Below are 24268 nucleotides of genomic sequence, written 5' to 3' on the forward strand. Positions count from 1 at the left end.
CATCATATTGCCCAGAAGCATCAACTGCTTTCAAGAATATTGTTCCACTAAGGGAAGAAGCAATCAAATTAATCAGTAGACGTCTTTGAATATTCGTCCAACCATCAAAAATAACGAAAACTCTATTTTGTTATCATGAAAATTTCTTAATTACTAGCAACCTCTCAACATTTGGCCTCTCTTCTACAAGAATTGTCGTTCATATTATTTCTGAACTTGGAGATACATAGTCACTCAAGTTACAACTTACCAATGAAGTAAGGATTTTTAGCTGCATTAAATGGAAGTAAACTAGAATATAAATACCTCCCTACTTTTCTATTCATTCTCTCCCTTTCATATGCATTGAATGATGCTCGTATCGTTCTTCTACCTCCTACATCCACTTTTCTTTTTTTAGAATCTTCTTGGTGGCTTGAAAGGGGTATATTGATTGTACAAAAATCAATCATGCACTTCCTCTTCTCATATTCATCTTGTATTTTTTTTGTATTGTCTCTGAGCTACCTTATCAACTCTTTTGCAATCCTGAAATGTCATGTCCTGGTATCTTCAACAAATGAGCCTTAACTTTTGTGCAAAACCCAACAAAAGCTCTCACAAAGCTTGCACTAAAATATCATATTTTCACCACCTCCACTAGCTTTTTTCAAACCTCTCCACATGTATCCATAGTCCATAGTGGCCCATCATCACATAATGCAATCGAAGAATGATAACCAACACTACCACCCAGTGGAGATGAGGATGACACAATTTCTTTCTCTTTGTTCGTGAGTCTTCCTATTATCTCCAATTTTCGCCCTTAAAACCAAAAAATAAAAAATTTATTAAGAAGAAAGCAAGGAGGAAAAGGAAGAAGAAAGAGAGGAAGCGACGACGGAGGGAGGAGGAGAAGGAAGAAGAAGAAAGAGAGGAGGAAGAGGATGCGGAGAAGGAAGAAGGAAGAAGAGGAAAGAGAGGTGCAACAGAGAGATATGTACTTATTTCACCTTGTCGTCATCGTTGTCACCTTCATCATTGTCATCGTTATTGGCCTTAGAAGAGGAGGAGGTGTCGAGGTTGGGGGTGGTGCGATTGTGCCCTACCCCCCCCCCCCAATTTCATTTTTTATATTGGACCACAATGTACTCAGTCAAAGTTAATTGAGTCTATTTTGGACAAATATAACCTTGGGTGCGGGTTGACCGCACCCAGGGGTATTTGACTACACTCGTCGCACACGCACCAACGTGGAGTCGACGTGGTTGTGGCAGCCTATTTAATGAGTTTGTGCAACAGCCTAAAACTTTGATAAAGAAAAAGGGGGATAGGATACTTCATTCTCATATATATATATATATATATATATATATATGTGTGTGTGTGTGTGTGTGTGTGTGTGTGTGTGTGTGTGTGAGAGAGAGAGAGAGACATGTGCATACTTGTAAACAACAAAAAATAAAAAAGAAGGAAAAAAGAAAAAAGGGAGAAAATGGAAGGAGAAAAAAATGAGTAGAGAGGCGAGAAGAGGAAGAAGGAAAAAAAAGAGCAAAAAGAGGAGGAAGAAGAAAAAAAGAAAAATAAAAGAAGAAGAAAAGGAGAGAACAAAAAAATAAAGCTTTTGGGGTAGAAGGAAGAAGAAAAAAGAAAAAAAAATGGCAACCATATCCTTGTGCTCTAGATGGGGACAACCTACCCCAAAAAATAGATCCCTACGGACTAGACTCATAAGCTTAGGCAGTGGCCCTGTGCCTAGGCAGCACCTAGCGCCACTTTTGACAACTAAGTTCATGCATAAATTTAGTTTGCATTGTTAACAACTTGTCTGAGAGCATGGACAGTCCCATTTAGTTAATGGCTTGATGATTGATCGGTTGTACCAATTTAATTGATTGTGTAGATCGCTTTACCAAAGTTAGTCATGCCATAACAAGACAACTTGCCCATTATGTCATCCGAGGTGATACATATACTTGGAAGGACAAGCCTCCTGATTGGGCTACAAATGCATATGACTTATAATTGTTCTTCATGCAAAGTTCTTTTATTATTCATGAACTGGTATAGGTCTCCCGCACCCAAGTTTGCCTATAAAAAGAAAAAGGATCCTTCCAAGTCTAGTTTAAGAAAGAGGCATGGCAACTAAATCCTAAACTTGGATGAACCAATTTAAGGGATACTACAAAATTAAGGACAGTCAACCCTTTGATGAGAATAAATTGTAGTTGCATAATCATACATCAACATTTCACTATTTGTTATATATTATACATAGACAAAATGATTTCTCTCTCTCTCTCTCTCTCTCTCTCTCTCTCTCTCTCTCTCTCTCTCTATATATATATATATATATATATATATATATATATATATTCATGTTAAAAGTTTAAAACCAAAAACATTTTCTTTATGCTCAAAATACATCTTAAGAAAAACAGTCATGTTTTGCAAATGAAAGAACCTAATGACGATTCTTTGTTGTGTTTTTGTATATATCAAAGGTGCAGACTGCCTGTTTTTATAACAGGTTTCAAGGTTTTGAGGCTCGGAAACACAACCAAAATTTCTATGTTGACATGAGGGTTTTAACCATATTAAGAAAGACTAGACAATCGACCCATCCATATGGCCGAGCCTTATAAGATAATTGAAATGTAAAAAAGGTTGACATTCTATTAAGAATGAAAGTAAAAATAATCTGAATACTTGACAAACACTTTCATCTTTAGCCTTTCTCTTTATATATATATATATATATATATATATATATATATATATATATATATATATATATATATATAGGGACATGTGTGGTCGCTAGGGTAGCCTTTCTCTCTATACTTGTCTTGATGATTGATCAGTTGTACCATTTCATCATGAACATGCTTAAGAAGTTTTCCTTGAAGTACACACACACACACACACACACACATATATATATATATATATATATATATATATATATATATATATATATATATATATCAGGCATGCCTATCAGTACCTGTCTAGCTGCACTATTCCGAGCTCGGATCAGGTCCAAGAGATCTTGCACAAAAAACTGTCCAAGATACCTTGGATGCCATCCATCATCAAGATGAACGGCCCCAAAAAACTAACAAAAAGGACAGTACCCACCTAGATGGGTCCCACAAAATTTTGACTGACATTTATTTCTTAGATGAATGGCATCAACGGCTGAAAAATGGATGGCTGAAATTCGTCCAAAACAAGAAGGCATGGATGGTTTTTTGGTGCCATTCATTTTGACGTGCATCCAAGGTACCTTGGACAGTTTTCTGTCCAAGGTCCCTTGGACCTGATCGGCTCACCAATATTCCCAACCCACTGAATCCATTTAATTCTGTTTATAGGATGTTCATCAGATTGTACTTGTAACCAAGAAGTTATTTTCTTTTAGTTATACAGTTATACTAGATAGACAACATTTCAAAAGTAGGGAACCTCTCGAGAAAGACTGTTATCATCACGGGCATCCACATTGTTATTTTCTGTTAGACGCGGTTCTTGTTCATTGAAGAACTGGACTTGAAACTAAGCTGCTCTCTTCACTGGGTTGGGGAAAGTCGTTTAGGCCTTGTCCTATGTCACATGGGTGAGGGTGAGGGTGAGGGTGAGGGTGCGGGTACGGTGCGACACGGGTGCAGCGCAATTTCAAAAATTTTGGACACGGGGACTCGGCTATATATATGTATATATATTTTTAAAATATATATATAATAACAATAATAAGACTCGGTCAAAGTTGTGCCCATTAGGGGACAAGGCTATATATATATATATATATATATATATATATATATATATATATATAACAATGATAAGACACGGCTATATATTTAAAAAATATATAAATTTTTGATTTTTTTTTAGTTTTTTGCCCTAAAAATGGACAAAAATAGACTCGTTCAAAGTTAACCGAGTCCAAAATGTGGATGGACTCGGCCCCCAGTGCGTTGACCGAGTCTGACACCTGGTTGACCATGTCTGCCCCGTGTCCAAAGCCGCACCCGTGTCCGCACCCGTTTCGGGGCGTGTCGACGCGGGTGCGTCGACCCCCTAGCCGAGTCCGTGTGACATAGGCCTTGTCTAATGTAGTGGATATTACCCGTTTTTTCTGATTGCGGCTTTGTTAATCTTGTGGCATTGGGTGACCTCTCATCACCCTATGTCATATTACTTCTGAAATGAAATATACTTTATTTCAAAAAAATAAAGTTAACTTCTAGCAAGAAAGAAAGGTTCTTGCACACATAAACCAATTAAATAATCATGTTGCAATTCTTCTATGACTAATTATGAGCTCCTGCTAGTTCTGGTTTTCTCTAAAATACTAATAGATGCCCAGTTCATCAAATAACTGTCTCAAAGACTCAGAAGTCAGTTCATGAAAGTGGGTGGGTTTGTTTTTAACAAAACATACCACACAAATAAAATCAAACAGTCCTAACACAAAACCACATGCCAAAACGATCATGGCGTGAGGCATTGAGAATATCAGGGACTAAATTTACTTGAACGGATTGTAAAATACATGTGCACTCTTGTCAACCATGTCCACAGGCACACATAAGACATTAGAGAAAGGCTAAAGATTCAAGTTTATAAAGAGAAAGGTTTTTTGTGACTATGATTATCAAACAAATCTTAAAAAAAGATTTTTTCTAGTGTTTTAACAAATGAAATAAGTATAAAAAGTTCTGAAAACTATATATCAAGGTTGTAAGTATCGTATAGTTACCCGTATCGGTCGGGCCCAAAGTAACACCGTATCGTAAACGTATCGTAAATTTTTAATAAAAAATTCCAAAAAATAAAAAATAGCCAAAAAATCTAAAAAAAAAATCATCACATGAAACAATGATGAATTGCACAAAATACAACCATAAAATCACATATGAAGCATTTATGCTCTATGAGCCACATAAGACATCATCAAACATCAACTAATATAAAATCATAGATAATACTGCATGCATATCTCACAAGAACATGCCACAAGACTCATACTTTCATACTACAGAAACAAAACTATTATGGCAATAGTTGCACTCGATTTTCAATCGGCCTCATTGTCAAGTTAGATCATCTTATGCTATCTATGTTGGAGGAATGTAGAGACTGATTTCTAACTTGATAAAGATTCTTTACCTTAACCCATTTTCTTGAGTGGAAAAATGATGAAAATGCATTTTTTTTTCAGCTTAACCCACAACTTTGGGTGAAAAAATGATAGAAATGCACTTAATGGCTTCTAAACAAATAGAGAAGTTAGCCCTCAAAAGGTATTTAAAACTCAAAATAAATAAATAAAAACAACTTTGGGCCTTTTAAAGTGCATCGAAGGTGTATTGTACAGTACACTCTGTATTGTACGACATCGTACAATACAGGAGTGTGTCGTACAATGCACCCAATACGGGTACAATATACACTTGTAATGCGATACGAGTGTGTATCGTATCGCAAAACCCAAAAAGTAACAATATGTATTGTATTGTACTGTATTGTACTGTATCGTACGATACGATATGATACAACCTTGCTATATATAACAGATACCATACCTTTTAAATACTATGTTCCACAATCATTTGTGTGATACCGTGAAGTCCTATGCGCCAAACCTTGAAACTAAAGCCCATGGGATGAGAAGTCGCAGAGAAACATTAAAGTTGAAGCACACACGAAATTGATACTAAGACCAATACAGAGGTGTGTCGTACGATACAAGGGTGTGTCGTACGATACAGGTACAATATACACTCGTATTACGATATGAGTGTGTATCGTATCGCAAAACCCAAGAGTAACGATATGTATTATATTGTATCGTACGATACGGTACGATACTTACAACACTACTATATATAATATAAGGAAATGAGTTCCTCTGAAGATATTCACTTAAATCACCAAAAGTGGATACTCAAAAGAGTTCCACCAAAATACTAACAAGAACACACAAAGAACCACAAATAGGTTCACTCGCAAACACCGGCAAGGGCACAAGAATAAGGAATGAAAAATATACTCTTATTGATGTCAACCCATAAAAGAAGCTTACAAACGAGAGGGGGTTTCACCCCTATTTATACACAGCCAAAGGTCTCCCAAAAGAGATGTTGGGAGAGATCCCAACAGCTCCAATAGAGTCAATGGGCTCTCTCTCCAATGCCTCTTTTGGCTGAAGAGAAACTAAAAATAAACAAAAAGAAAACTAACCTAGTTAGACTATTTACTAATTAGATACTAGCCTAACATATATATATACACATTTTTAACACTCCCCCTCAAACTTACGGTTGAATAACCGAAAGTGGAACCTAAGAGCAGTGAGAGGTTTGATAAAAAGTAACATAGGGAAGATCAATAGTGCTATGTAGGTATTTCTCTCATACATAGTGATAGTTCATCTCAATGTGTTTGATTGGTTTATGGAAAGTTCAGTTGCTGGCAATGGAGATGAAACTTTTGTTGTCACAGCACAGACGTCATGCTCCTTTACTTTGAACGCCCATGTCAGCCATCAATCTCCTTAGTCAGACCACCTCCATAGTGGTTGTAGCCATGACTCGATATTCCACTTCGATTGGAGAGAGAGAAAAAAAAACTTTTTGTTGCTTCTTATACCTCCATGAAATCAACGAGCCACCTAAAAATACACAAAAACTAGTGGTTGAGTGTCGGTTATTTGGATCATCTACCCCATCAGTAAAGCAAGTAAATCTGAAAAAGAAGCGGACAAGAAAAGCCCTCAAAAATAGAAGTTTTGATATATCTAATAATACGCAAAATTGTTCCCACATGAACAGTGGTGGAAGCATGATGAGCTCGTTGTGTGAACTGCATGTGCAATGTTAAGCCTTATAATCAAGAAATATGGCAATCCCCAATAAGTTGTCTTTAAGGTATTGGGTTTCCGGGTCGGTCTCCATCATGAATCTTCATTTTGATATTGACAACTTCAAGAGTGTCAACCTTCTTATCATCTGATATACAACAGATAACCTCTAAAAAAATAACAACTTCTATACCAAGAAAATATTTTAAAAGCCCCGAATCAATCATTTCAAAATGTGTCTTGAAAAGCCCTTTAATATATTCAACTCCTTGTTTATCACTTCCTATGAGGATATTGTCCACGTAGAGAAGAAAGATAATATTTGCATCAAAAATCTTAACAAACAAAGTTGTGTCAGTAAGACAAGATTGAAATCCAACATCAAGCATAACTTAACTAAACTTGTCATATCAAGCTTTTGGTATTTGTTTAAGATCATACAGGGTTGTATTTAAACGAAGAGTTTTTCTTTTAAGAATAATTAGACCAGGCAGTGTTTCCATATACACTTCTTTAACAAAGTTTTCATTAAGAAATGCATTCTTAACGTCCATTTGATATATAGGTCATATTTTCACAAAAGCAAGAGCTACTAATGTTCTAACATCGGTCATTCAACTGGTGCAAACGTTTCCTTGTAATATATTCCATGCTCTTGAGAGTATCTCTTGGCAACTAATTTGGCCTTGTACATTTTCAAAGTTCCATAACTCTTGGTTTTAATCATATATACCCATTGACACTCTATAGGTTTCTTTATTGAGGGAATATCTTGGACAGTCCAAGTATTTGTTTTTTCCAAAGCGTCTAATTCTACTCTCATTGCTTTTTACACATTCAGGATGTTCCTTTGCTTCAACATAGTTGGAGGGTTCTATATAGGAATGTATCAACGCAATGTGGGCTTGATACTTAGGTGAAAATGATTGATAAGACACAAATTTCCCAGGGGGTTTTGATACTCTAGACGGTCTTCTTGTTTTTTGTGTCTACATATTTTTCATCATTGGTATATTTTTTAAGATCACATGGATGTTCAGAATGACTACGCCTGTAATATGGGATACAACCTTGATCCTTATGAGATGGTTCTTCACTCATATTATGAGATTCTTCTTCACTAGCCTCCTTATCTACATCAATATCACAATAATCAATCTTCGGAATTAGATTCAACAAAAAAGAATACTCAATTATTTTTTTTGTTTTCTCAATTTCAAAGAAACTTTCTTTTTCTAAAAAGGACACATTTCTTAAAACATATAGCATGTTATTTTTAACATCAAAACATCTATAGCCTTTTTTATTATTTGCATAACCTAAAAAGAGATAAGGAATAGCATGGGGAGAGAGCTTGTTATTTTTATCAATAAAAACAAAACATTTACACCTAAAGACTCTCAATCTAAAATAATATGGGACTTGTATGAAAAGTTTTTTAATAGGAGATACCTTTATTAAAGAAGAGGATGGCATTCTGCTAATAAGATAAATTGCAGCTAGTGTGGCTTCAACCCAAAATTCTTTGGGTATTTGGTTTGTAATAAGCAAAGTTTTTGTTGTTTCTATAATATGCCTATGTATTCTTTTAGCCAAGTCATTTCGTTGAGGGGTGTAAGGACAAGATCTTTTATGTGTAATACCACTTAAATTTAGGTAGTCTTTAAATTTTTTTATAAAAACTCTCCCCTTAAATCAATGTGAAAGATAGAAATATCATTCTTGAATTGGTTTTTGACCAAATTGTGAAATATTTGAAAATGTAAGAAAACTTCATATTCATGTTGAAGGAAATAAATCCAAGTGTGTCTCGTGAAATCATCAACAAAAATTGCATAATGCATCCAAATATATTAACTCAAGTGGACAAGAAGAAACAAATGTTCTTTTTCAAAATGGTAATCTCTTCGTTTTGCCAAGAATACAATTTTCACATGCAAAAATTTCATAACTGCAAAAAAAATCAGTTTTAGAAAAAATTGAATCTTGGATATACTAGGGTGGCCAAGCCTCTTATGCCACAAATCCAAATCTAATTTCTGAACATTGCAAAAAAAATGTATTCCTGGGTATTTCCAAAAAAAATCATGTACTATAAACCTCCTTCTCTACGACCCTCCTCAATCAACTTCTCTAATTTGTGATCCTGCACTCAACAACCATGAGTGGAGAAGGAAACAGTATACCCATGATCAGATAATTGAGAAACATATAAAAGATTTAAATTTAATTTAGGAATATATCTAATTTTTGGAATAAAAAATCTTTTTAAGTTTTGAAAAATGTTTTCAAAATTTTTTATTCTTTTTATATCAAGAGATGTCCCATCAACAATAAATACATTTGATTCACTTGAGTTATGACATTTGGATAACATATCACCATTTGGTGTCATATGAAAAGAGGCACAAGAATCAGGAAGCCAAAGAGATTTATCGTAAACAAGGAAATCGTAGGAAGAAATCGCGGCTCCAGTTGATGAGGATGCTCCTTTAAATAGAGGTTAAAGAGCTTTCACTAATTGTGATAAGAACATATTTCCAATGGATGGATCTTGTAAGATTTTTGTATCACTTGACTCTTGTGGAGGTCCAAGAGTGGTAATCTTCTTCTCATAAGGTTTCTTCAATTTAGGACAATATGTTTTCACATGTTTCGGTTCACGACAATAGTAGCAAATAACCTTCTTTCTTCAATACTCATCACCTTGCTTTCCATAATGGTCATCATTTGGCCTCCCATAGTGTGGTGGCTTGTAGGTACGAACATAGTTTTTCGGTCTAGATACAGCTAGAACCGAGTCATCATCACTTTTAGAGATACGCTTTTTAAGCCTATTCTCTTCCATACTCAATTATTCTATAGTGTCTTCTATTGAAAGAATTTTTCCTCGATGAAGAAGAGTGGATTTAGTTGATTCAAAATATGATCTTAAACCATTGATAAATTGGTAAAAATGTTTCAAGTTTATTTGATTTTGACGAAGTTCAATATCTTCGGGACAATGCAACTTTGGTTCAAGAAGATCCAACTCTTCCCATAATTCGAACAATCCATTATAGTATTCTCTAATATTCTTGTCTCTTTGAGTCATATTTCGTATCTTGTCTTGCAAGTTGCACACATGTGCAATATCTTTAAGATAATACATTCTCTTAAGGTAATCTCATGCATCGTTTGCATGCTCAAATTTAGCAAGACTAGAACACTTCTTAATGTCTAACCTACTAATTAGTCAAAACATAATTTTGGCACGCCCCATTCTCCATTCCTTCCACTTCTTCTGATAAGTGGTCATTGCCATATTTTTTTCGCCATCCATAAGAGGTACCTCTTTCTCTCCTATTTTTGTGAGGATTAGCTTGGGTTCTGGATCGGTCTCATCTACTAGTCCCCACAATCTTTTTCCCCATATAAAGTACTTCATTAAAGCCCATGTTACATAGTTTGAATCATTGAGCTTAATGGATTTTATGGTGACATTTTCATTGTCATCCATTTTTACAATGGTAAAACAAAAGAAAAAGAATAGAGAGAAGTTAGAGAAAGAGGAGAGAAAATAACGAGAGTAAAGGTGGAAGTCACGAGCACTCTACCACCAAATAAACGTCACCAATCACGAGCACTTCGAATAGAAATTGCAAGAGAGCTTTAACACTTTCAAATTTGGAGTGGCATGCTTCCCAATATACCAAAAACAATTTCAGCTTGATCACCAAGCTTTGATATCATGTAAGAAAATGAGTTCCTCTGGAGATATTCACTTAAATCACCAAAAATGGATATTCAAAAGAGTTCCACCAAAAAAACAACACACAAAGAACTACAAATAGGTTCACTCACAAACATCCCCTAAAGGGCACAAGAACAAGGAATGAGAAATAATATTTGTATTGATGTCAACCCATAGAAGAAGCTTACAAATGAGAGAGGACTTCGCCCCTATTTATACACAGCCAAAGGTCTCCCAAAAAAGACATTGGGAGAGATCCCAACGGCTCCAAGAGTCGTTGGGCTCTCTCTCCAATGCCTCTTTTGGCTGAAAAGAAACTAAAAATAAACAAAAAGAAAACTAACCTAGTTAGACTATTTACTAATTAGATACTAACTTAACATATAAATATGTATATACACAAATACATATGCATATACATTTTTAACATATAACACAACATACCTTTTAAATATTATGCTCCACAATCATTTGTGTGAGACTGTGAAGTCCTATGCACAAAACCTTGAAACTAAAGCCCATGCTATGAGAAGTGGCCGAGAAACATTAAGCTGAAGCACACATGAAAATGATACTAGGACCAATAACACATGCTTAGAGAAAGAGAGGAAAGGTAGAATTTGCAAATGAATATGTATTTATTCTTAATCACATGTGCAACTTTTGATTTTCTATTCGTTGTAAATTATTTGATGAGGAGGATGTTATCCATGATGCTTGCTGACCCCATGCATAAGTTATTTTTTTTATGACCAATGTAACAAATGAAGAAAAAATCACTGAGACTCAATGCTACAAATTGCTGAATTTTAACTTCATCTGACAATAATTTCACTTTTTTTCATGCCATCTCTCTTGCCTTAAAAATCATAGTATCCAACCTTTATAGTGATCTAGCTCTTCTCAATGCATAAGATAGTACATCTCCTTCATTTATCTTACAGGTAATGTTGTGAAAAGAGTTGTGTAGCGTACCGCTACACCAAAAACTGAAGCGAGGTGTAAGCCTCAGAATTTTTTTTCTTTAACTTTAAAAAAAAACCTTTAAAATATCCACAAATACAAATAAATAATAGAAATGCTTTATTGATAAAGTAACAATTAATAAGAAACAAAAAATTGCAAATAAATAGCAAAATTAACATTTTTTCTTCTTGTTCTACAGAAAATTGCAAATATAAATAGTTTTCTTTCTTTTTTTCTTTCTTTTTTTCTTTCTTTTTTTCTCTTTCTTCCTTTCTTCATTCCTTCCTTCCTTTATTTTTCTTTATTTATTTATTTATTTCCTTCCATTTCTTTTCTTTCTTTTCTTTCTTTTCTTTCTTTTCTTTCTTTTTTTTTCTTTTTTATTTGGTGCGCTATTTACCTACACCTCAAGGCCCAGAGGGCCTCGCCTCAAAGCGAGAAGCACTATTTGCGCCTTGAGGTGTGTTTTTTATAACTATGCTTACAGGCATGCATACTTATCTTTTATTAAGGGGCACATCCATACAGATCCTGTGGTGGCAACAGTGATCTCTAGTGGCTTTCGTTAGGATCCGTCTAAGGACTTAACTTTACACACCTTAATCACCCTAGGGCCTTTTGGTTCATTGGTTAGGCACCTAACATTTGGTATCAGAGCAACAACCATGTTGCGAGTTTGAATCCCAAAATGGGAGACCTAGGAAGAGGGCTAGTTGGACCAGAGTCAGAGCTACCAACAGATGGAAAGGGCTACTTGGAGTTGAGACCAGAGTGAAAGTCATCCTAGAGTGGGATGCACCGGATGTCGGCTGGGGAGCATGGCGGGTTGTTAGGATCCAGGTTATTTAAGGACTTAACTTTACGCACATTAATCTCCCTAGGGCCTTTTGGTGTATTGGCTAGGCACCTAGCAACTTCTTTGTTTGCTAATTGCATGACTAGCTTAATCAATTTATTCTAAATTGTTTTCAGAAAACTCAATTGCTTCTCCAGTTCATTCTTGAATTGTATGATGACACTTTGTAATAGTCTTATTTCACCAAAAGATAAATAGACACATGAAAACAAAACATACACACATATGCATGAACGAACGCCACACACACACACACACACAAAAATGATGTGCATGTGCACATTTCTACATCAATATCAAGGGTTTCACCCTCTTGACCTTTTATGTGTCACAAAGTTGTAGAATAAACATAATTTGAGCATCTAATTTCTGAAACAGTTTACAGAAAATAAGTGTAAACGCAAGGAACAAACTCGCATTTATCTTTCTTTGAACATTAAATTAAAAGAAAAAACTGTAATTGTCCCAAAGTATGTTGAAGACAACTAAAAAAGCAGTTAAAAGTCCCTGATGTCGGGTAAACCTACAGGGAGGTCTGCAGAGCTAATGTTGTGGTGAGCAAACCCGCCCATAACAAGCTCAAACCATATCAGTTCTCACAAGAACAATTTTATTAAGGTAGAGAAAGTGAATCACAACAACAGAAACATGGAATTGATTTAACAGATTAAGGCGTGACAGGGCATTAAGCAGAGCTGGCAGGTCGAACTAACACTGCCAGTAAACTTGTCCTCCGCATTAAGTTAGGCTCCTCCTTTCAAAATACATGATTCAGAATCACTTTCTAATTTGCTTGAGATTCGGAATCACATGGGGTCTCATGTTATTTTGAATCTCAAGCAAATTAGAAAGTGACTCTCATTTGCAAAGGCAAATGAGATTCACTTTCTCACAGCTTAACTTTTTATGTTCGGCTGCTTATACAAATCAGATTCACTTTCTCATTCAAATGAGAAAGTAAACCAGAATGATCCAACCGAACGTGTCCGAAATCTTTCAGTATGGGTTTGCAAATCTATGATACGCCTTTCCAGTCATATCATGGTTTGAGAAAGAAGCGTCCAAGACTACCATTCTACTCATCTGTTCAGTGATTTTATCCTGCACGCCGCGCGAACCTATAATTTTTTCCGGTAGTGGGTAGAAGGGATTCCATATCTGCAACCTCAGGGGTTGTTTGGGTACACCAACTTATCCAGGAAAATGCAATAAGCCGGGATAATGAATTGCAGAAAGACCAATATTTTACAGTTCTCTTGAGAAAGTGGGTGCATCCAAACATGCCCTCATGCCCAGAGGACGTCTGAATCCACCACTTCTCCAGAAAACTGGGATGGACCAGAGGCTGCTACAGAACATCCAAGGGTATTCTCGAGACAAAACCAGTTTCTTCACATCCAAACACCCAAAACAGAAAACATGCAAAAGGGATAAAGTGGAACAAGAAATACACACTAAGATGAACAGAGAAGGAGGAGGAGGCTACTGACGATGCGGTCGGCGGAGCCGAGGGAGCCTTCGATGATGCGAATGCGAGCTCTTGTGTCCTCACACATCTTCTTTATGAGCTCCCCCTTGCGACCGATGATGCTGCCCACCTTCTGCACGGGGACGACGAGACGGAAGACGTTGTTGCCCGGCCATGACGGCCACCTCTTCTCCGCCGCCGTTGTCGTGGTAGTGGTGGTGGTGGTAGCGGCCGCCGGTGCGACGGCTTCGGCTGGGGACTCATCGGCTTCGTTGGCGGACTCGGGCAAGGGAGAAGAAGAGTTCTCGCCTTGAGCCACTTCCTCCTCCGCCGCCGCTGCTGCTGCTGCCGCTTCACTAGTGGAATCCGCCATGGGTGTAGAGAGAGAGAGAGAGAGAGACCTAGAGGAGGAGATTTTGGGGTTCGAGGAAGTCGGACTTTGCCAGTTGGTTTCCTTTCCCCTTGGGCTTCAGCACTCCCTCCCTCCCGCCCTAAAAACGAAGATGAGTCTCGTCTCGGGTTCGAATCCCAATGGGGTCTATCTCAAGTCCCAACCATTAGGGCAAAACTCGTTATCGGGATTTTTTTGCGTAAAGGAAAATCTCGAGATAAATTTGAAAAAATTTGTTTTTCTCGAGAAAAGTATCAGTTTTACTTAAATTTTTAAAAAACAGGCAAGAAAATACATAAAAATATAAGAAGATATTAAAACAAAAATTTGTTAACATGATAATATCACGATAAAAACATGATATTTTCAAAACAAGCAATATTTTGAAACTATCCCATTTTTCTTGAGATTATATTGGTATTTGACAAACTCTAAGAAAAAAAGGAAGACTTTCAGGAAAATAGATGATATCTGTGACTAAGCTCCCAACTTGCCTATGAAAAAGATGATAATAATAAAATGATTGCTAGTGTGGCTTTCACTCACATGAGCATCAACCCCTTGCATTAATGGGGGCAAGGGGTAAGCCCTTGCCCAGCCCAAGCGTGGTGACTCCCTTGGGACTAGGGGGTGCCACGGCGACATTGCAGGCTTAGCCAACAGGACTAGGTCTCTGATTCCAAGTATGGTTTCCCCATCTTTCATAAAAAAAAAATTAAATGATTGCAATAATTGGTATAAACTACTAAATCAGAGAGGTGAAAAAATAAGGGGAAGGGACCTGCAATGTGCTGCACTACCCATCAAGCCACGTCAATCTAAGATTTTAGGGTTGTCATGGATCGAATCATGCTATCTTGTATCCAAACCAAATCTAATTCGTTGAATTCATGCTTGTTTGTTCTGATTTATGTCACAAATATTGCCATTTTTTTTGCAATATAATCATGATATTTTTGAAATCCAATGCAATATCAATAAAAATAATTTTTCCAAATACTTCTTTTTAAAATAAACAATAATTATACTATCCTTAAGAATAATGCTATTTCATAGCATAGCCACGAGATATCATAATATTCCTCAAATACTCATCTGCACGATTTTTGCTGAATATGGGGTATTTTTTATTATTTTTACCCTTTCATTAAAACATTAAAAAATGGCTTTCACTTTCATTACCCTTTTCGTGAAACTCCTTTCTTACGAAAGTTCAAATAAAAAACGTAAGTGAGATTTGCCTTCACCTAAACAGCAAAAGTCTAGATCTTCATGATGACATCCTTATGTTGAAAATTCATACAATGGTTTTGGTTACACGAACAAGTGAAGCTCGACTTTTATGCGGATGAGAGTTTTTCCTTTACATCTAAACAATGAGTCTCTCTCTTTGCTCTTAGCAGAACTCTGTTGGTTATCTACACCAGTTCCTATGAAAAAGCTTTCTGCATGTTCCATGTCATTGTGCCCTTTGACACTTTTCTCAGCAAGTTTTCCCGTGATGGTGTTATCAACTATTTTGGCATGTTTATCTGACCATTGTTCCCCTTTGGTCATTGTCATTTTGCACTTTCACCTAATGGATTTTGATGGACTTGTTTAAAGTTATTGTACACATTTTCATTTGAACATCATCAACCTTCTTTTGTGAGATATTGTTAACCTACTTTTGTGAGATTTTGAGGAGCCTTTCTTGTAAAAAATGCATCTATATTTTCTCATGGAATGTTTCAGTCAGTCCCTATAAGAATTTGATGGGTCTTTCATAGTTGTATCATATTTTTATAAATATGCTTTTGTTGTTGACCTTATTTTGTACAAATTATTAATAGTTCATATCTACATGTGTTGTTGATGTTTTGACAACTAAGAAGTTGAAAAAATCATACAGCATGAATCTGTACATGCATGCTCATAGTGTAGTAATATCACCATTTGCATGTGTGGATTGTTTAATGCAATCATGTAGAAGATTGTTAAATTGATGGTCATGAGGTTGTGTATTTTCTTGTTTAGTACTATATTATTAATTATTTTTGTCATGTTATTCCAGTTAACATATCATCAGTATATATTTTGTATTATAATCATACTTGTTGCTTAAGTTTTTAATGACAAGTATTCTATAAAAAATGTTTTTGAGTCATTCGATTAAGTTATTATATATCCAAAAAAATGTAAGGATTTATTATTGCTATGTTGATGACGAGGATTGACGAGATTTATTGTTGTTGAGAAGTGACAACTTTAATGATGTTGAAATGATGAAATGAAAAACTAGGTTAGTTGAGGGAAAGTTGAGATTTCACTTTAGCTTTCGAAGAGATGATTTTGATAGTAATATAAGGTTGATGCATATTGAACAATGATGATGTTGTGGCTTTCATGTTGAGTGGTATTGATGTTTACCTTGCGATCTCACGTAATAGAGATGACAAATTGAAGAAGCGCAAAGATGATGACCGAGTGAGCTTGCACACTCTAAGGATATGAGTGCTCAATAAGGCATTGTTAAAATGCAGAAGATTTAAATTAAGGGATGATGTTGCCAATGAAGACTCATCGTTCGAAGGAACACTTGCACATGATAAGGATATGTATGCAATGATAAATATAACGAAGAAGTAGAAGGATGTCATATATGAATTCGACGTCTACATTCATAGTGACGTGGTTACAAGAAATGTTACACATGCTTTTATCCTACCACATTTCATGATAACATGCAATGTTATTGAAATTCAAATTATGTTATTGTAGTTTGATTGATACACATTATTATATTATATTTACATGAAATGTTGTATTGATAGCCCTGGTGTACTTGATGTAATATGTAAGCATAATATCACTGGTTTGATTTTTTATTTTGATAAGTTGTGTATGTTGTTGCAGTACTTAAAAACATACCCTTAAACTTACATTTTCATTTTATTATATTGCATTATTCTATAACTTGTAGGTATTTCTTCCATGTTGTCATAATGAGCATCATTGGGTTCTCCATATGATGCATCTGAAGCTACATTAGGTCTTCTTTTACAACTCATTGTGGCATTCATCATGTGTGAAGATGAATGTTCACGTATTGGTATTGGTATCATGTATAGTGATAAATTGTTAAGAAAATTGTTTTATTCATTATTATATTACATGTGTTTATTGTTTTTGAATCGTGCAGTTGAAGTTCATGTGGTGGGCACTTGGATTGAATACAAAAAAGTGAAACCTTAGAATTGCTAGAGAAACCCCAAAGTAGGCAAATGGGTATGTAATAAGATGAGATGAATTCTCTCATGCATGTGTGTAATTCCCCATCATTTCAATTTGAAATATGTGAAAATTTGCAACAAAATTTTTTTTTTGAAATACAATCCAACTTGAATGAGAATATCGATACACAGTGGAAATAGATTTTGGTTTTCGAATCGGACAACCCTGGGCGGGTTATACAAATTAATAACTTTGACAAGATTATATCCAACTTTGATTTGGACTTGGATTCAGGGCTACACACTAAGAGATTCTATAAAAAATTTGATACTGCAAGAATAAAAATAAAATACAATAACATTCCAACATATATTAAAATGTATAACAAATCATTGGACAATGTCCATACATATGAGTCACAAAAATATTTCAATCTAATTAAGATCCAAAACATCTTAGGATTGGCAAAAAGATATAAATATGGTCTCTGGCCTCACCACCACATCGCACCATCACATCATCGTTCATTCATCACATGTAACTCCATAAAACAAGGTTAGACTCTTTCGAAAAGATAAGTTTATACTAATAACAAGAATATTTCACATGCTAGAACATTCATCACATTCATCTAAGCTTGATCATAACCCTAGCGTGCAAACCAAAACCATACCAAAAATCCAAATTAAACAACAAAAATGAATGCAAAAAACAAGAAAAAAAAATCCCTTGAAGAAGCACCCATAGCTCTCTTGTAAGCAACAAAGATGATGACCACATGCTGCAATGAGAAACAACACCCTAATCCATCGATGAAGCACAAAAGCCTTGACCGCAGACCTTATGATCCGACACACGTAGAAAAAACAATGAAGAGAAAAGAGAATTATGATGATGAACAAGTTAGGATTTTGAAAAAATGAGCATTTTGTTCGATGTTGAAACTTAAAGAAACAACCTTAAATCACAATGGGGCATCAAAACCCCTAACTTACACAAAGATGACGGTGACAATGACGATGAGAAGAAGAAAAAGCAAATTCTTGAAGAGGAAGGGAGACGAAGGTGGTGTCATAGGGAGTTTACCTATGCGAAAGGCTGAGAGAGATGAAGGGATCATGGTTAGGGTTTCATTCAAGATGCTAAAATAGGAAAGATTTTTGGAGGGGCACAAAAAGAGCAATAGATTGCCGTAGTTATGGTGGACTTTAAGGGACTTGTAGGCTTTCTTTTTGTAATTTTTTCTTTTGTGGATGGTCTATGTAGCGATGGTCTTAACTGTCGCTGATTTGAAACTGACAATAGCGACAGTCAAGAGTTGTCGCTATTTTCATGTTTTCTTATAACGGTTTATTGACTTATTGCAATTTAAACTTTATATAAATCATTTATTGAAAATGACCAACAATGAGCTTCATGGTGCAGTGGTTAGTGTTTTTTTTCTGGTTGGGTGGTAAATAGTTAACTATCATTCTAGTCAATAAACTTTTTACTAAATACATTCAGTTCACAACACACCTTTTTTTTTTGAAAGGCAAGCTGGGGTTAGTCTGACTCCTACTAGTTATACAACAATGCCATTGGGTTTTGAACCTGCAACTTCCCAATACAAGGTAATGTGCACTAGCTACTCCTGCCCCCCCCCCCCCCCCCCCCCCCTTGGTTTAGTTGACAAGGCACATGGTTTATTTTGTTCATACTTTTAGAATAAGGGCAAACTAATAATTTTATTTTGCCAGTTATAAGGGTAAAATGGTAACTTTAATACATGAGTTAGGTTATTCAAAGAACAATCCAACGTTAGTTTATGGTTGGGGTGATTTAATAAAACAATAAAAAAACTTTGGTGGACAGTTGGGTGTGTAATGAATTAGGCTAAAAAGTTTGGGGGCATTTGAAAATTTTCCTAATTATTTATACACACGTCGATCCTTTTGAGAAAAAAATCTTATTTTAGGCATTTTTTCTCAAGAATTGTTTTCTCATAGATAATTTTTAGATATGCAACTATCTATCAGCCCTTGTGCTTGAAGGGGTCGTTTAGCGAAAATCACATCCAGATTCAGGATTCTAATGAAATTTCATATGCAGGGAGAGGGTTGGGAAACAGGACAAGCCACTCATGGTCTGGCTCATGTTCAGCTCGTAAAGAGCTCGTTCAAACTTGTGAAGTGGGCTTGACAAGCTGACCACCAGCAACCAGTGTTTAACTCGACTCGATTAGTGTAAGTAAGCTTGTTAACAGTAATAAGCTTGTTTTTATACCGACGAAGACAGAGATGGTGATCATGGAATTGGTTGAGGTGTTTGGCTTGCAAGCAATAAGTGGGGAGTTAAAATCTTGTTGCTTACAACACTGAAATAATGTATTTATTTTGTAAATGGGTCAGTTCTAAAGGCCAATTTTTTAGTATTTTCAATTATGAAAATACATTTTCTTGTAAGCGAGCCGACCCAAACTCGACTGGTTTAACTTCGTCATGCCATGAACTCAAGCTCGGCCGGACTCTCTGCAAAAACTAGTTGAGCTTGAACACGGCTGTTCTGTTCCTTCAATTACCAGCCCCTCTGCAAGCACAAGGGCTTTGATTATCTGGTAGGTGCGATTTGTGAATGTCACACACCAAGTTAGCGGAACATCACAAGTTCAAAACTCACGGGTGGCATCCCTTGTTACAAGGTTGGAGCTGGGTATAAAGGGTTTTACCCACCAACCGAAGGCTAGTTAAAAGTGATTTGGCATCCTCACCGAAGTCCTTGTGAGATGAAGCAACGATGGACGGATCACCTTATCTGCTCTCCGTGTTTTATCTTGGAATCCCAAAAAAAAAAAAAGAAGAAGCCCACTTTATGCAAACAAGACAAAAATTGGATCCATCATGACCCGATCCGACCCGTTTGCCTATTCTCAGACCGATCACCGTGATCATTGATGGGAGGCCAGCTCCCTCGCTGCCCCACAGCATGCGGCCCTTAGGGAGCCTGTGTCATCGGCTGTGTCATGTAGACACGCTCAAGAAGATACGAGACACGGAGTTTTTCTGCACTTTCCCATTAACAATGACACGACACGGTCAAAATGTAAAGTATCCCTGTGACGTCGGACTTCGGAGAACCACAGCCGGGAAGAGGACTCTCACCACCGCCGCTGCTGCGTCGCCAACAAGGGAAAACCTCGCCCCTCTGGTGCTCAGGCTATGCAGGGACGGCCAGCTGAGTCGGGCCGTCGATTCCATCTTTCCGGCGGCCGGAGTCCCTTCTCCGGCGAGCTACGGCGTCTACTCACGGCTCCTCAACGAATGCATCCGTCTCGGGGCCCTCCAAGAAGGCATTCGCGTCCATACCCACATGGCCGAATCTGGTTTTGTCCCCGACGTCTTCATCCACAACGTCGTCCTCAACATGTACGTGAAATGCGGCCGTCTCTGGCGCGCCCTCCAACTGTTCGACGAAATGCCTCTGCGAGACGTCGTCTCTTGGACCACCATGATCTCCGGATTCTCCGGAGACGGACTCCACGGAGACGCCTTCCTCTGCTTCAAGGGCATGCTCCGCTCCGGCGTCTCTGTCAACGAGTTCGCTTCCACCGCAGTTCTTCGCGCTTGCTCGGCTGCTTTCTTGGTGGTGGAAGGCGCTCAGGTCCACGGGTTGGTGATTAAGGTTTCCGCGGCAATGCCGAGTCTATGTGTGGAGAATGTTTTGATATCAATGTATGTGAGGTTTGGGGAGGCAGAGTGCGCGAGGGGAGTGTTTAATTGGATGCCTGAGAGGGACGTGATTTCTTGGAATTGCTTGATGTCCGGGAACGTCGATGCGTCGAACGCGTTTGGTTTGTATAAGCGAATGCTTGAAGATGATTTGAAGCCCACCGATGTCACCTTTGTAAATCTTCTTGGCGCCTCTGCTTTTCGGGCATCTCTGATCATGGGGCAGCAAGTTCACGCACAGACTGTAAGGCATGGGCTGGATGGTTATGCGTGTATCGGGTGCTCGTTGATCAATATGTATTCGGATTCTGGAAGTTTGGATCATGCACGCAAGGTGTTTGACAGAATGGCTGTGCGAAATGCGATTTGTTGGACAGGGATGATCGGCAAGTATGCTGTGAATGGCTACCCATTGTTGTCTATGGAGCTCTTTGGTCGGATGCTAGGAGAAGGAATTTCAATGGATCATGTTGCAATTACCACAATTCTTAGCTCCTGCAGTTCCGCTGACTGCTTAGAGGGAGGTAAACAGATCCATTGTTTCTTAGTAAAGAATGGGTTTGAGATGGTTACTTTTGTTAAAAATTCACTCGTGACTATGTACGCAAAGTGTGAAAGTATAGTTGATGCTCAGAAGGTCTTCTCTGAAATCAGTGAAATTGATTCTGTTTCATTCAATGCTTTGATATCTGCACACGTTCAAGCCGGGAATCATGGAGAAGCTCTTGGTTTGTTCTGCCAGATGCATCGAGAAGGTCTTCGTTGTAATCACATCTCTTTCACTGGTGCACTGGGTGCGTGCAGTCAAATTGTAGATACTCGCTTGACAGACCAAAATCTCTTGGGAGAACACATCCATGCATATGTTGTTAAGTCTGGCTATGAGCAGAACTTATTTGTGGGGAATACTTTACTCACCATGTATGCCCATTGTGGATGTTTGTCTTCTGCAGAGAAGGTATTTGAAATTATTGCATTTGAAAGAGATGCCGTCTCATGGAATGCTATGATCACAGGGTATGAGAGGTTTGGCATGGATGAAGAAGCCCTTGAATTGTTTCGAAGGATGCATCGTGCATGTGTGCCAGCTACCAGCCTCACATTTGTCCTCATTTTGAGTTCAGCTGCGAATATTGCATCATTAGATCAAGGCAAGCAGATTGCTGCTTGTGTTAAAAAATCTGGATTTATTTCCAATAAATCCATTAGAAATTCTCTCCTGACCATGTACGCAAAGTGTGGAAGGATAGATGATGCATTCAGGATATTTGTTAATATGAGCGATCGAGATATTGTGACCTGGAATGCCATGATCACAAGGTTTGCACAACATGGCCTGGGAAGGGCTGCTCTAGATCTTTTTAATGAAATGCAGAGTTCGGGTATCGAGCCTGACCCAGTAACATTTGTAGGCATTCTTTCAGCTTGCAGTCATGTTGGCCTGGTAGAGGAAGGCCGAAGATTTTTTGAATCCATGAGTAGAGATCATAACATCAACCCCAGCATGGAGCATTATGCATGTATGGTTGATCTTTTTGGCCGCGTAGGATATCTCAATGAGGCAGTAAAATTTATACAAGAAATGCAGGTTCCTTCTTCTAGCTTGCAGTGGAGAATCTTGCTAAGTGCTTGTAGAAAGCATAGGGACTCCAAGCTTGGCAAGTTGGCTGCGGAGAAGTTGATGGAATTGGAACCTAGGGATGCTTCCTGCTATGCACTATTGTCTAATATTTATGCTTATGAGCAGAGGTGGGAAGAGATGGCCAATTTGAGAAAGATGATGAAGTCAAAAAATTTGATAGTGCAGTCTGGCTGCAGTTGGATAGAGGTGAAAGGGAAGGTTCATACTTTTCAAATGGAAGATAGATCTCACCCTCAGATGTTAGATATCTATGAAAAGTTGAATGAATTGATTAAGCTTATTGAAGTAAAGGGCTATGTCAAAGACCTTAGCTGTGATTTTCATAATGTTGAACAGCAGCATAAACATACTAATATTTCCTTTCACAGTGAAAAGCTTGCTATTGCTTATGGAGTCCTCAGCATGTCCCCTGGAGCACCTATCACAATTATCAAGAACCTTCGTATTTGTGGTGATTGCCATACTGCAGCGAAGCTATTCTCTGAAGTCATTGAGAGGGAGATCTTTATAAGAGATGGATACAGGTTCCATCATTTCAAAAATGGTTTGTGTTCTTGTGGAGATTACTGGTAATCCTAGATCAAGCTGATCAAAACAACCATGGATACAACCTATACACATATGGTTGGCTATAGTAGTGTTGACTACCAACCAACTTAGAATTGATCTTTACATTTTCTTTGAAAGAACTCGGAATTGATCTTCATTTCCAACTTTTGGTGGTTTTCTCAAGTTTTGGACCTATCCATCCATAATCACTGCTATCTTTCATTCCTTTTATTTTATTTTTGTGTGGTATTTTTCCTTTATTTTCCCCTTAACTTTGTAATAAATTGATAACATTTTCCTCATATTTTCAATTACAATAATTTTTATACGGGCTGTCCAGTCGTTCATGTCGTTCAAGAACATACGACATGAAACAGCCATCATATTATACCCTGCAAAAAGCTATATTTTCAGAATATCACTTATTTTGAAACTATCGTGGTCTTAATCGAATATTAATATAACAAAAAGCACTTTTGTATGGCTTTTTAAATTATTTATATTTTATATCTTTTTTTCTTATTTTTTTATACATAGTTTACCTGAAGTGCCCCTGTTAGGGGAGTGCACTTCTGCGGAAGGGTGCTTCCGAAGCAGGAAGCGCCATGCTTCCCCCTTTTGAGGGAAAGTGTGGGAGAAACCCGATTCCCATTTATGAGAAATGGGCTTCTCATTTTGTGGGAAACACACTTCCCACTCGCTTCTTAAATCACTTTCCTCTTGCTTTCTCCTCGCTTCCTCCTTATTTTTTGGTGTTTTTTTATGTCAATATTTTATTTATTTTTGCTTTTTCCACGTTTTTTTGCACTTCCAAGAGCGTATCCTGTAAAATGCTGGGTGTGATTAGCAATCTCACCCAGTGTGTACAACCACTAAACCCATCCCACTGTACTGTA

The 24268-nt window shown here is 37.2% G+C and overlaps 1 protein-coding gene and 1 pseudogene across 1 annotated transcript in view; one reads left to right on the top strand and one right to left on the bottom strand.

Moving 5' to 3' along the window:
• Window positions 1-14332, bottom strand: part of LOC149848759 (RNA-binding KH domain-containing protein PEPPER-like) — a 39955-nt gene extending 25623 nt beyond the window's left edge. The window contains exon 1 of the mRNA XM_089997289.1: window positions 13893-14332. Within this exon, the coding sequence (XP_089853415.1) occupies window positions 13893-14243 (351 nt within the window). The 5' untranslated portion in view covers window positions 14244-14332. The remainder of the gene's footprint in view (window positions 1-13892) is intronic.
• Window positions 14333-20534: 6202 nt separating this feature from the next.
• LOC149848760 (putative pentatricopeptide repeat-containing protein At3g13770, mitochondrial pseudogene) lies at window positions 20535-23396 on the top strand (annotated as a pseudogene).
• Window positions 23397-24268: the final 872 nt, after the last annotated feature.

The sequence above is a fragment of the Nuphar pumila genome, chromosome 1 (genome assembly GCF_984573655.1).
Source record: "Nuphar pumila chromosome 1, dmNupPumi1.hap1.1, whole genome shotgun sequence".
NCBI lineage: Eukaryota > Viridiplantae > Streptophyta > Magnoliopsida > Nymphaeales > Nymphaeaceae > Nuphar > Nuphar pumila.